The sequence below is a fragment of the Salmo trutta genome, chromosome 40 (assembly GCF_901001165.1).
Source record: "Salmo trutta chromosome 40, fSalTru1.1, whole genome shotgun sequence".
NCBI lineage: Eukaryota > Metazoa > Chordata > Actinopteri > Salmoniformes > Salmonidae > Salmo > Salmo trutta.
In genome coordinates, this window is record NC_042996.1 from 10,887,745 (window position 1) to 10,902,195 (window position 14,451).

The window sequence follows — 14,451 nt, forward strand, 5'->3', positions numbered from 1 at the left end:
GGGGAACAGTGGTGGCTCCTTAATGGGTTTAACCCCATGACTAAGAAGGTACCTCTTTCGAGAGGAGACCATGCGACGGGAGGTGAAAATCCCATTAAAACATACAGAGTTGCACAACACTGTACCTTACTGAACATGGAGAGCTGCTCTAGCCATTATTGTGGTAAATTCAAGAACAAATGCTCATGAATTCATTCCCTATGTGGAGTTCCATCGAACACCTTGGGCATTCCGCTCGTGCTGCAACTCTGCTGCAAACTAATTGTCAGTGTAACTGCTCATGGACACACAAAAAAAAACGTAGTATCACTGATCAGATACAGCCAGGAGGTAGAAACGTTTGCATGTTAAAAAGGCTTGGCCCAGTGGTTTCATGTCTGTCATATGACTGATGGTAAATGCAGTGGTGTGCAACAATGTGGTGCTGCAGGCAGGGGTTTGTGTGTCTGTCAATAAGGGATCTTGGAAGCTGGCGTAGTGACGTCCCGCTCCAAAGCCGCAGACTGCGTATCCATCAAGCCCAGCAAACGAAGGCTGAAAGCTGCAGTCGGCTGTGAGACGCGCAGGGTTCCCATGGGATAAGCCGCCGCCTCCGTTATATAATACTCTTAAGTAGCGTAGCATGCTAACAAAACAGGAGGAGAGGTCATAACTGCTGAATGAATCCTGCACATTCAGCCCTTAGGACTTGGAGTGTTAAAAGGGATAGGGCTCTGACCACCTCAGCCAAGCCCTGCTCCAGGTCCCTCCACCTCATACCCAGACCTGGTTCATGTTACTGGGGCTAGGCTGGTTCTACTTGAGGCTGGGCTGTATAGCGTATTTTACAATATACCATTACTGCTGCATGGACCGGTTTGTACTTTACCTTCTGTAAGGGTATTTGAATGTTTGGTTTGTTAAATGTGACATGCCGTGTGTAGCGTCCATTTTTATAGTTTACACGCTACTTGAGTCATCCCTCGCCACTCTCTCCATGCCACTTTCCACACAGACCTAGCACAGCCCACTGTCACTCAAGGAGGGCTTTGTTGTTGCTTGACCACGAGACACATAGCCAGAGTGAATTTACGAACACGCCCCATCTACTCCGATTTCAGAGCACTCGTCTGAGTGTGCCAAAGCGCAGAATAACTGATGAATTTACAAACGCTCAACACCTGTTGAATATGGCCGACACCGGCAACAATATGAAATTGTTGCCAGCAGCACAGTTACAGTCACCAACACTCTGGATAAGATGAAAACAGCTTAACCAGCTCTGCTAGGGCAAGTAAAAGGGTGAGTGAGGTGTTCTCTCATTTGTCTGGAATAGCAAGCTAGTTCATTTTAGCCAGTTAGCTTGGGAGCTTGACTGCCGTTGTGAGGTCAGAACGCTCGGATCAACACTACTCCTCGGCCAGAGCATCCAGTGTGTGCTTAAAACCCTCCGAGCACGAAAACAATCTGAATTTACAAATGGAAAAATATGACAATTTTCGAACACCCGGAGCGCTCTCTGGCACTCGAGTGAATTTTACGAATACACCCTTAATCCAGTCTGCATGGTAAATGCAACAATGTTGATGACAACGATGTTTCTACTTTGCTTCTTAATAAGCGTTCAATAATTATATTAGTTTGTGTTTCTTACATCTGCAAACAGCTAGTTTGTCTTCTCTTAGCACGTTTTAGCTAAATCATGTTTGCCGCTAATGCTAATCACTAGTTAGCTAGCTAATAAATGTACTGAGTCAGAGCAAACGTAGCTAGTTAATACAGCTGGATACCAGCGCAGGCCTAAATCAGCATGTTGTTTGTGCAAGAGTATCATATAAATCAAAGGTATAGGCAAAGTGTGAATGTTGACTACATGAAGAAACATTTAATGTAGCCAAAGATTATAGGGTCCCTTAGGAGGTTCCTACCGTGTCAACTCCGCCCTGGCATTTTCATACCTTGTCATGTCAAACACTTCAAAATGCCCACTATTATTTATATTCTAACTATAGAATTAGAATAAATATTATATTTGCATGATTCCAACAGTTTACCAATTGTTTTGATCTAAATCATAAGTCAAATCGCAATTGCAACATTTGGTTAAAAATAAGGCCTAGTTTTTTTTTGCCTATATCGTGCAGCCCTACGTGGCAGTGTGGACATTCTCAAATGAGTGTAGGAAATGCAGAGGGAAAAATGTTTTTTAGGTTGAAGTTGAATTGAACAGTAGAAAACAGAATGGATCCATTGAAATCACTTAGAATGTATTTGTTGCCACTGTAGGGTCACTCACTACTCAAAGCAAATGTAGAGCTTTAATTATTCAAAAAACATACTGTCAAAAACAATATCGCCGAGCCCTAGTTCTACTCCTTACGGGAGGAGCAACCTAAGCAAACAGAGGGGGTGGGCCTGCTGTCTGACAAGCTGCTACCTAACTTGTAATTATGGCTGGTGGCTAGCATGGCTAACAACGTAGACAGCGCAAAGGTGTCGAGCCACACTTAGTGGATTTGACGAGAGGTGCATTTAGAATGGCTACAAGGTGAAGGGAGAGCGCCATAATCTTCCGACAACACAGCGGCATCATGAGCAGAGGAGCGGTTTGTCCCCGGGGCCATTAGCACGTCTGAACAAGGCCTCCCACCAGAGTTGGGGGGGGGGGGTACATGTCATCATCTCAAGAACACAGAGGGCGAAAAATAGAAAAAGCCTTCCATCCAGTTTAGAATCACAAAGAGAAACCCAGAGTTTAAGTGGATCGCATTAATCTCCATTATGTAACTTCTCCACCGAGGCAAAGCGTCACAGCTGCCGGGACTGGGTCTGACTTGATTTCATAAATGCTTTATGACACGGTACACGCATGACATATCTGGACTTCATGTACGTAAGCATGGTATTGGGTGAAGTAGTAAAGGGGGCATTAGACTAGACCAGTGAGGTGTTGGCCATGGAGGCTGTAGTGCTATTGAACCAGGCTGAGTGCACGCCACTGGAGGCCTGCCAAGACCTGCTTCCTGATATGACCAGAGGCCACAGCGGCCTAGATGCATGTACCACGATCCATTGCCCGCACACACCTCTCATCCCTTAACCGTCTATTTGGAAAGGCAGTGCATAACTGCCTGGTGTGGAGCAAACACAGAATGATGCTAGCAAAGTGGCAGCACTCGTTTGTCATTAAAAAGTTATCTAATTTGAAAACTTAATGAAAAACATTTCCATTATGTCGTTTTAGGCCCTTCCCTTCCAATTACATAGATGTAAGTAAAAAGTCCCATTAATTATGTGCTTGGTGGACAATGTTTGACCGGCAATGGTTCAACTGAAAGCAGAAGTGAAAGAGTTGTTGTTGACTAGCAGGTCAGGGTGGGGCAGACCGAGTGAATCAGTGCTGCAGTCCGTCTGTACCTTGTCGGTTGATCTCATTCTTCAGGAGCTCCTCCATGGCCTCCTCCTCAGCGATGTCCAGAGGTGTCTCCCCCTCACTGTTCACCACCCCCACGCTGGCTCCCTGGCCAATCAGATACCTGCACAAACACACACATACTTACTTACTTAGGACAGGTAAGTAGTCCAAGTAGTATTAGTAAATTCATTCTTCACTGAATCAATAGGGATGGATCAAGTCTCTTATTTAACCCAGGTGAATACAGGTTCAAGAAAAATGCCTAGGAAATCATGTCTATATCATTCTATGTATTAGGCCTATATAAGCTACTGCTGTAGGCCTATGAAAGGTTTGAAGACAAAAATGGGCCAAATTCTAGCAAGACACATTTACGAGGATTGGAAAATAGATGCATTTACCAGTTACCATAACTCTCAATTTGTTCTTCACCTGCAGGGAAACAGTCGACTGAATATATTATGAAAACCTGTACGTGATAACCAGGGATTCCGTTACGAAAATGTGACAACGGACATTTCACCCGCAGCATTTCAACATTTACCGGACGGTGCTCAAAATGACAGAAATCACATTTAGATTATGGTAATTCATATTAACAGAACATACAAGTCTAGGATCAACAATGTGTGGTCTTTCTTACCAAATTCTGAGTCGCACTTTGAATAATCGTCCACATTTACTTTCTCAGCCAACAACACGAGTAACGAACAGCAAAATCACTAGCCTTTGTCAATCTACTAACCCCCATAGTAGAAAAAGGTGAACTATTCTATTGGTCAACTTGTAGAAAAATAAATAGCTTATTCCAAAACAGACTGTGGGACAATTGTAGGATGATAGCTCACACATTCATATAACCAGTAGGTCTAGGCTACAACAAATAAAAACACGTTAAAAAGCAATGAGTGATGCGACAAAGTTTAGCTTAAATGTTGCTAAACTATTATTTCTTCACATTATAAGTGCAGTAACACGCACAACGCATTAGGCTATGAGCAAATGTTCGTTCCATAATACAATTGCGAAAACACCATTGTCAAAAGCGCACCGCACATGCTAGCGGTTTAACGTGAATAGGGCTGTCCGACAAAAATAACAAATTGCCGTGAGAGTCTGTTCTTTCAACCAATCGATAGGTCGAAATGTTAAGTCCATTTCTCCATATAGACATCCTATGTGTTTTAATAAAATCAACTATATGCACTGATCTTGTCTGATGTGTTAAGCTTGATTAAATAAGACAAATGACGAGGGAGTCGGACCGCAATTGATTTGATTGCGACGGGCATGGCTAGTCCTCCCTGCTGCAGCGACCACCACAGAACAGTGTGCATAGTGCTGTAACCATATACAGTTTCAGTAGCACGTCTTAGTCTGATGGACTGTGCCATCCAAGGCCTACTCAATGGATCAGTCCCCTCAGACAGGCGTGAATCAGACAGTTGTCTTGTACACCATGGTGATTATTATTAGCTACTGCTCGACTCAAATAAATCGCAGTCAACCAAATGGGGTCAGCCCTAAATGTGACAGATTAAATCTCCATTCTAAATGTCTAACAGATATTTTAATATGCAACAACTAGCATGGGTTGCTAATATGACTAGGACTGTGCCTTTGGCTACTGGACAATGAAAGGAAGTTCATAAAATAATTGCCTCCACGGATATGGTCTGATTTTGGCTAGGCTACTTTGTAGTAAAACGTTCAGGTTTCAAACAATTAAGTATATTATATGTTCTCAAATTGCATACTGCCTCCAGATCATTGCAAAGTGGTGCGATACGCATATGAAGCCTGCCGTCTGTTGCCTATGCATTTACTGTTTGAGATGCTGTAGCAGAAGATCTTGCGCTGTCTGACAGATTTTCCATCAATGAATAGGAAAGAAAATGCATTATTTCGCAATGGGATTTTCTTCGCCAGGACAATTGGCCACCGCCAATTTTATTCATTCATCGGCTATTTCATTTATTTACTTGCATTTTGAAATCATCCGAAAGCCAGCTTTTACAAGCTAATGGAAACCCTGGTCACAACCCACTGGTAGCAGAAATCCCAGACCTTGGGAAAGGCACATATCCCTCCACTGACCTAACCACCCAAGGAGTTTCACACTACCTCTCCACCCTATGGGTTTCATGCTGTATCCCTCCACTGACCTAACCACCTGCGGGAGAATGGTGTAATTTTAGAGCGCAATTAGGGGCGTTTTCTGATATAGGAGTTTCTTGAAATGAAGTTACGCACATTGACACTGGGGCTGTAGTGGAGCAGGTTGAGAGCTTCAAGTTCCTTGGTGTCCACATCCCCAACAAACGATCATGGTCCAAACACACCAAGACAGTCGTGAAGAGGGCACGACAACACCTTTTCCCAATCAAGAGCCTGAAAAGATTTGGCAAGGGTCCCCAGATCATCCTGACTGGTTGCATCTCCGCCTAGTATGGCAACTGCTCGGCATCTGACCGTAAGGCACTACAGAGGGTAGTGCGTATGGCCCCGTACATGACTGGGGCCAAGCTTCCTGCCATCCAGGACATATACACTAGGCAATGTCAGAGGAAGGCCCCAAAAAAACTTGTCAAAGACTCCAGTTACCCAAGTCATAGAGTTCTCTCTGCTACCGCATGGCAAGTAGTACCGGAGCACCAAGTCTAGGTCCAAAAGGCTCCTTAACAGCTTCTACCCCCAAGGCATAAGGCTGCTGAGCAATTAATCAAACGGCCACCTGGACAATTTACATAGACACCCCCCCTTTGTTTTTACACTGCTGCTACTCGCTGTTTATTATCTATGCAGTCACTTTACCCCTACACACATGTACAAATTACCTCAACCTGTACCCCACACACAGACTCGGTAACAGTACCCATGTAACCATTTCTTGAACTGCATTGTTGGTTAAGGTCGTCTAAGTAAGCATTTCACGGTAAAGTACACCGGTTGTATTCAGCGCATGTGAAAAATAACATTTTATTTGGTTAACAACTGTACCATTGTAGCTAAGCCTAACCCTTTTCCTAACCTTAACAGTCTCCTAACCTGCCATGCTAATTCACCTAACCTGCCATCTAAACAAATCTGTGTCGCAAAACCATCAGTTGCATAAGACCGGAACTGACCAATGGCAGATTCCGGATATCAGGGAACACCCCAAATTGCAGTCTGTCATTACACCATATTCACCTGAGGGGTTTACTGTTGTATCCCTCCACTGACCTAACCACCTGAGGGGGTTCATGCTGTCATTCTAGTACCCTGCCTCTAATCAGACAACTAGTTCACTGCATAATTAGCCTAGTGATTCACCCTTGTGGTCAACCACGCTCCAATTATCTTTTCTCATGGATTTCTCACCCTGCGCTGGCTGATTCAAGAGGCTCTTGGAACAGCAGGAGATCTTGACTCCTGCTGCTACCAATTACAGCCGTGGAGAGCCGCAGACCCTTCTCATTAGAACACACCACTTGAAACCGGTGCATTCCGGTAACTTCCCTCGTAATGGCAATTCAGCGACCGCCGTTACATTTTAGAGTTCCACATTGTCTTTGAATTCACTTTCGCCCCATTTTAGCTGGGTTTTACAAGGTGTGGTTGGGCCTTGTGGTTAGGAGTTCACCCTGCCATCTACTGCCGAGCGATTTGTGCTTTGATAAAAAAATAAAATCAGTTTTTCAATTTTGAAATATTTTTTTTTGCCATTAAATGCACTGTGTGGGTTGAATGCTGTAACACAGAATAAAACCATTAATAAAAGTCGCAAGATGGTGACTGCACAAGACTGCTTATTAGGGCTGGGAGATATGGTAAAAACAGCATATCATGAGATATACAGTACCAGTCAAATGTTTGGACACCTACTCATTTCCAGGGTTTTTTTTTTTTTTTACATTGAAGTCTTCACTATTATCCTACAAACTATGAAATAATATATGTAATCATGTAGTAACCAACAACAAAAAAAAGGTTAAACAAACACTTTGCCTTGATAACAGCTTTGCACACTCTTGGCATTCTCTCAACAAGCTTCATGAGGTAGTCACCTGGAATGCATTTCAACTAACAGGTGTGCCATGTTAAAAGTACAGTTTTGGAATTTCCAATCAGTTGTGTTGTGGAAAGATAGGGGTGCTATACAGAAGGTATTTTACCACAGGGATAAGTCTAAATTATGGCAAGAACAGCTCAAATGAGCAAAGAAAAATCACAGTCCATCAGTTTAACCTGTTAGGGCTAGGGGGCAGTATTTACACGGCCGGATAAAAAACGTCCCCGATTTAATCTGGTTACTACTCCTGCCCAGTAACTAGAATATGCATATAATTATTGGCTTTGGATAGAAAACACCCTAAAGTTTCTAAAACTGTTTGAATGGTGTCTGAGTATAACAGAACTCATATGGCAGGCAAAAACCTGAGAAGATTCCATGCAGGAAGTGGCCTGTCTGACAAGTTGTTGTTCTTCTTCTTGCCTCTGTTTATTGAAGACTGAGGATCTTTGCTGTAACGTGACACTTCCTACGGCTCCCATAGGCTCTCAGAGCCCGGGAAAAAGCTGAACGATATCGAGGCAGCCCCAGGCTGAAACACATTATCGCTTTTGACAAGTGGCCGATCAGAGGACAATGGGCTTGGATGCATGCCCGAGTCGACCCCATGCTTTATTTTCTTTCGTCTGTTTACCTTAATGCAGATTCCCGGTCGGAATATTATCGCTTTTTTACGAGAAAAATGGCATAAAAATTGATTTTAAACAGCGGTTGACATGCTTCGAAGTACGGTAATGGAATATTTAGAATTTTTTGGTCACGAAATGCGCCGTGCTCGTAACCCTTATTTACCATTCGGATAGGTGTCTTGAACGCACGAACAAAACGCCGCTATTTGGATATAACTATGGATTATTTTGAACCAAACCAACATTTGTTATTGAAGTAGAAGTCCTGGGAGTGCATTCTGACGAAGAACACCAAAGGTAATCAAACTTTTCTAAATCGGAGTTTGGTGAAGGCTAAACTTGCTGGGTGTCTAAATAACTAGCCTGTGATGCCGGGCTATCTACTTAGAATATTGCAAAATGTGCTTTCACCGAAAAGCTATTTTAAAATCGGACATATCGAGTGCATAGAGGAGTTCTGTATCTATAATTCTTAAAATAATTGTTATGCTTTTTGTGAACGTTTATCGTGAGTAATTTAGTAAATTCACCGGAAGTTTTCGGTGGGTATGCTAGTTCTGAACATCACATGCTAATGTAAAAAGCTGTTTTTTGATATAAATATGAACTTGATTGAACAAAACATGCGTGTATTGTATAACATAATGTCCTAGGTGTGTCATCTGATGAAGATCAAAGGTTAGTGCTGCATTTAGCGGTCTTCTGGGTTTTTGTGACATTATATGCTAGCTTGAAAAATGGGTGTCTGATTATTCCTGGCTGGGTACTCTGCTGATATAATCTAATGTTTTGCTTTCGTTGTAAAGCCTTTTTGAAATCGGACAGTGTGGTTAGATTAACGAGAGTCTTGTCTTTAAAATGCTGTAAAATAGTAATATGTTTGAGAAATTGAAGTAATAACATTTCTAAGGTATTTGAATAACGCGCCACAGGATTCCACTGGCTGTTACGTAGGTGGGACGATTTGGTGCCACCTACCCTAGAGAGGTTAACTCAATTTGGCATGAGGGTCTGCTATACACATTGATGGAAGGTGGTGTTCGGGGAAAAACATACGACATTACAAAATCCATGCACAAACAACTAGTGTGTGGTTAATTTTGGAAAAAAACATTTCTTTCCACAGGGCCATGGGGTGAGAAAGGGATGCAGCTTAAGCCCCACCCTCGTCAACATACACTGCTCAAAAAAATAAAGGGAACACTTAAACAACACATCCTAGATCTGAATGAAATAAATAATTTATTAAATACTTTTTTCTTTACATAGTTGAATGTGCTGACAACAAAATCACACAAAAATAATCAATGGAAATCCAATTGATCAACCCATGGAGGTCTGGATTTAGAGTCACACTCAAAATTAAAATGGAAAACCACACTACAGGCTGATCCAACTTTGATGTAATGTCCTTAAAACAAGTCAAAATGAGGCTCAGTAGTGTGTGGCCTCCACGTGCCTATATGACCTCCCTACAACGCCTGGGCATGCTCCTGATGAGGTGGCGGATGGTCTCCTGAGGGATTTCCTCCCAGACCTGGACTAAAGCATCCGCCAACTCCTGGACAGTCTGTGGTGCAACGTGGCGTTGGTGGATGGAGCGAGACATGATGTCCCAGATGTGCTCAATTGGATTCAGGTCTGGGGAACGGGCGGGCCAGTCCATAGCATCAATGCCTTCCTCTTGCAGGAACTGCTGACACACTCCAGCCACATGAGGTCTAGCATTGTCTTGCATTAGGAGGAACCCAGGGCCAACTGCATATGGTCTCACAAGGGGTCTGAGGATCTCATCTCGGTACCTAATGGCAGTCAGGCTACCTCTGGCGAGCACATGGAGGGCTGTGCGGCCCCCCAAAGAAATGCCACCCTACACCACGACTGACCCACCGCCAAACCGGTCATGCTGGAGGATGTTGCAGGCAGCAGAACGTTCTCCACGGCATCTCCAGACTCTGTCACGTGCTCAGTGTGAACCTGCTTTCATCTGTGAAGAGCACAGGGCACCAGTGGCGAATTTGCCAATCTTGGTGTTCTCTGGCAAATGCCAAATGTCCTGCACGGTGTTGGGCTGTAAGCACAACCCCCACCTGTGGACGTCGGGCCCTCATACCACTCTCATGGAGTCTGTTTCTGACCGTTTGAGCAGACATGCACATTTGTGGCCTGCTGGAGGTCATTTTGCAGGGCTCTGGCAGTGCTCCTCCTGCTCCTCCTTGCACAAAGGCGGAGGTAGCGGTCCTGCTGCTGGGTTGTTGCCCTCCTACGGCCTCCTCCACATCTCCTGATGTACTGGCCTGTCTCCTGGTAGCGCCTCCATGCTCTGGACACTACGCTGACAGACACAGCAAACCTTCTTGCCACAGCTCGCGTTGATGTGCCATCCTGGATGAGCTGCACTACCTGAGCCACTTGTGTGGGTTGTAGACTCCGTCTCATGCTACCACTAGAGTGAAAGCACCGCCAGCATTCAAAAGTGACCAAAACATCAGCCAGGAAGCATAGGAACTGAGAAGTGGTCTGTGGTCCCCACCTGCAGAACCACTCCTTTATTGGGGGTGTCTTGCTAATTGCCTATAATTTCCACCTGTTGTCTATTCCATTTGCACAACAGCATGTGAAATTTATTGTCAGTGTTGCTTCCTAAGTGGACAGTTTGATTTCACAGAAGTGTGATTGACTTGGAGTTACATTGTGTTGTTTAAGTGTTCCCTTTATTTTTTTGAGCAGTGCAGTTGGAAATTAGTGGGCATTGTTGTTTGACAAATTAATAAGCCAGGGAAGACGTGTGTAAGGAATGGAACCAAAGTGTTGGTCAGTGTTTCCCGGGGGTCCCTATACAATGTTCCGTTCCTTTTTATGTGGCTAGCTAGCTAACATATTCATGCTTCGCCTATTCCTCTGATTTAGTAGATACCATTACACAAACATGCAGATCTAGGCCTACACCAGCACTGGTTTCAGGCTGTAATTAGACATTGCGCCAACTCCAATTACATTTAGCTAGCCAGCTAACTAGCAGTTAGCATTAGCTCCAGAGTGAACAGCAAGTTAAGTGCTCGTGACTACACGGCCAAGCAACACCAACTGTTCTCCTTGAGTGACAGGGGGCAGGGCTTGGTGTGGGAAGCGGAATGCAGGAGCGACGACTTGCAAGTAGCAAATGGAGTGAACTATAAAAATGGACATTACGGACACGGTGTTGCGCCTCACATTCGGCCAACCAAACATTAAAATACTGTTATAGAACGTGAAGTAAAAACAAAAATCGGTCTGTGCATCAATACCAGTATACCGCCCAGCCCAACTGTTTTATTACGTATAAAATCATTTATTTACATTACTTTAACCTCTCGGGTAGGGGGCAGTATTTTCACGGCCGGATAAAAAAAACGTACCCGATTTAAACTGGTTACTACTCTTTTCCAGAAACGAGAATATGCTTATAATTGGTAGATTTGGATAGAAAACACTAAAGTTTCTAAAACTGTTTGAATGGTGTAACAGAACTTATATGGCAGGCCAAAACCTGAGAAGATTCCATACCGTAAGTGCCCTCTCTGACCATTTCTTGTGCTTCTGTGGCATCTGTCGAAAATACAGCATCTCTGCTGTAACGTGACAATTTCTAAGGCTCCCATAGGCTCTCTGAAGGCGCCAGAAAGTGGAATGAGATTTCTGCTGTCTCTGGGCTAGGTACAGGAGCGCTGTTTGTGAGTGGTCAGGCTGGTGGCTCAGAGACAGGAGATGCGCGGCCCCGAGAAGTGGCCATGTTTTTCTTTCAGCCTTTGAACGAAAACGTCGCCCGGTTGGAATATTATCGCTATTTTACGAGAAAAATAACATAAAAATTGATTTTAAACAGCATTTGACATGCTTCTAAGTACGGTAATGGAATATTTTGACATTTTTTGTCACGACATGCGTTCGCGCGTCACCCTTCGGATAGTGACCTGAACGCACGAACAAAACGGAGGATATTTGAACATAACTATGGATTATTTCGAACCAAAACAACATTTGTGGTTGAAGTAGAAGTCCTGGGAGTGCATTCTGACGAAGAACAGCAAAGGTAATCCAATTTTTCTACTAGTAATTCTGAGTTTACTGAGCCTCGATGTTGGCGAGTGTCTGTTTAGCTAGCCTTGATGGCCGAGCCATCTACTCAGAATATTGCAAAATGTGCTTTTGCCGAAAAGCTATTTTAAAATCTGACACCGCGATTGCATAAAGGAGTTCTGTATCTATAATTCTTTAAATAATTATGTATTTTGTAAACGTTTATCAAGAGTAATTTAGTAAATTCACCGGAAGTTTTCGGTGTGTATGCTAGTTCTGAACGTCACATGCTAATGTAAAAAGCTGTTTTTTTATATAAATATGAACTTGATTGAACAAAACATGCATGTATTGTATAACAATGTCCTAGGAGTGTCATCTGATGAAGATCCTCAAAGGTTAGTGCTGCATTTAGCTGTGGTTTTGGTGTTTGTGACATATATGCTAGCTTGAAAAATGGCTGTGTGATTATTTCTGGCTGGGTACTCTCCTAACATAATCTAATGTTTTGCTTTCGCTGTAAAGCCTTTTTGAAATCGGACAATGTGGTTAGATTAACGAGAGTCTTTAAAATGGTGTAAAATAGTCATATGTTTGAGAAATTGAAGTTATAGCATTTAAGGTTTTTGTATTTCGTGCCACTCGATTCCACTGGCTGTTGACTAGGTGGGACGATTTTGTCCCACATACCCGAGAGAGGTTAATAAAATCGTTCAGTTCTCTATATAACATTTGATGACTGTAATTTAATTCCAAGTCCATATCTATAGAGCTGCTGTAAAACTACAAAAAATGGATATTGTCCAAAGTAAATAAAGCCTACTTTTATGACTCCTGAATACCAACTATCACATAGATCATGTATTTTCAAGTAGAGATACCTCGAAGCAACTGCTCTCTAACCCTCTCGATCAGTGTTCTTGTCTCTTTCGGTCTGCCCCACACAGACGGTCTGTGCTATAGACTGAACAAGTAGGCTCGCAAGGGATTATGGTCATTACCATGTTTTCTGCGCTAAACTATGTATAATATTGGCCTGTTGGAAACTACAACTCCTTACTATATCACCCAGTTCGGCCTTGATCCGATTTCGAGAGAAACTGTGCATTGAGCTCACAGAAAAACTAAATGGAATTCAAATAGTTAAAAACAGATAGTCAATGAGTTGTTTAAAAAAGAACAAGTGTTGGTTAATCGCTCAGAACTACTGCCATCGGATGGTTGTGGGTTTGACACCAAAGGGCTTGGCGCAAAAGGCTGCCATTGCCTTTCCGGCTTTGTAGGACTGGGAATGGGAATGACGGGGATAGTGTTGTGGGCTAAAATGGCGCTGCTGTGTGCTCCTACCACCCACATCAGGTCCCAGAGTCGCCCAAGACCAGAGCACTCCATTAGTCAGCCATATCAGACAAGGCCCTTCACATTTCTCCTTCATTCCTCATTGCATTGAAAGTAAAGAGAGCCCTTGTTTTCAATAGCCCAGCCCTGATATGGAGAAAATGGGGCAATAAGGTAGACTACCCACTGTATGAAAATGATTAAACTTAACAGTCGACAGCTTTTTTTACTTACTTTTAATAAATAATTTGCCGTAGGGGTGAGAGGGAAGTCTGAAGGATAGAACTTTCCGGTAATATCTACAAGGCGGCTCTTGGAATTCCAACAACCAATTGCAGCTGATGAAACACCATAAAAAGGCACAATTTGTCAACCAATAACGTTGGTAGCGTAGTATGATAATTCTACTCTAACTTGGGCAGCAGGACTGCACAGGGTGTGATTGTGGGATAACAACGCTCATGCCAGGCTCCTGTAATATAATACAGAGAAGTAAAACAGGTCACTGCAGAATGAGTGCAAGTGAGTTCCTTCAGCTCTCAGACTGTTTAAAATATCTACTGATAATATCTCCCTACTTGCCGGCCCGGTTTCTGATCCCTTTAAACAGCCTTCTTACCTCAAAAGGACAATGAAAGAAAGGATTGGAAAGCAACTGGAGTAATGACTGATGCCGGAGGTTACCCCCGATTTTGCTATATTGATTACATCACAAGGAACTTGTGCAAGGTGGTTGGGGCCATCTGACAGGCGGTTGCCCCAATCAACATGTAATCATGCACCTTGGAGAAGCACGGACCATTGAAAACAGTGACCCCTGGCAAGTTTAGGCTGTCTACGCCATAAGTAGCTATTAGGATTGAATTGATTAGCATTGCATTTCATAGTCTAAGACGATTGAATAGAAAAAAGGTTGATTGATGACCTAACCTGACTAGTGATTTACAACAAAATGTGTCTGGGCAGGGTAATGGATG

The 14,451-nt window shown here is 43.3% G+C and overlaps 1 protein-coding gene across 12 annotated transcripts in view; it reads right to left on the minus strand.

The window, feature by feature from the left end:
* Nucleotides 1–14,451, minus strand: part of LOC115180350 (protein phosphatase 1 regulatory subunit 12A) — a 69,292-nt gene that overhangs the window by 32,479 nt on the left and 22,362 nt on the right. For all 12 annotated transcript variants that reach the window (XM_029742373.1, XM_029742381.1, XM_029742371.1 and 9 more), the window contains exon 3: nucleotides 3,397–3,515. In XM_029742373.1, the coding sequence (XP_029598233.1) occupies nucleotides 3,397–3,515 (119 nt within the window). The remainder of the gene's footprint in view (nucleotides 1–3,396; nucleotides 3,516–14,451) is intronic.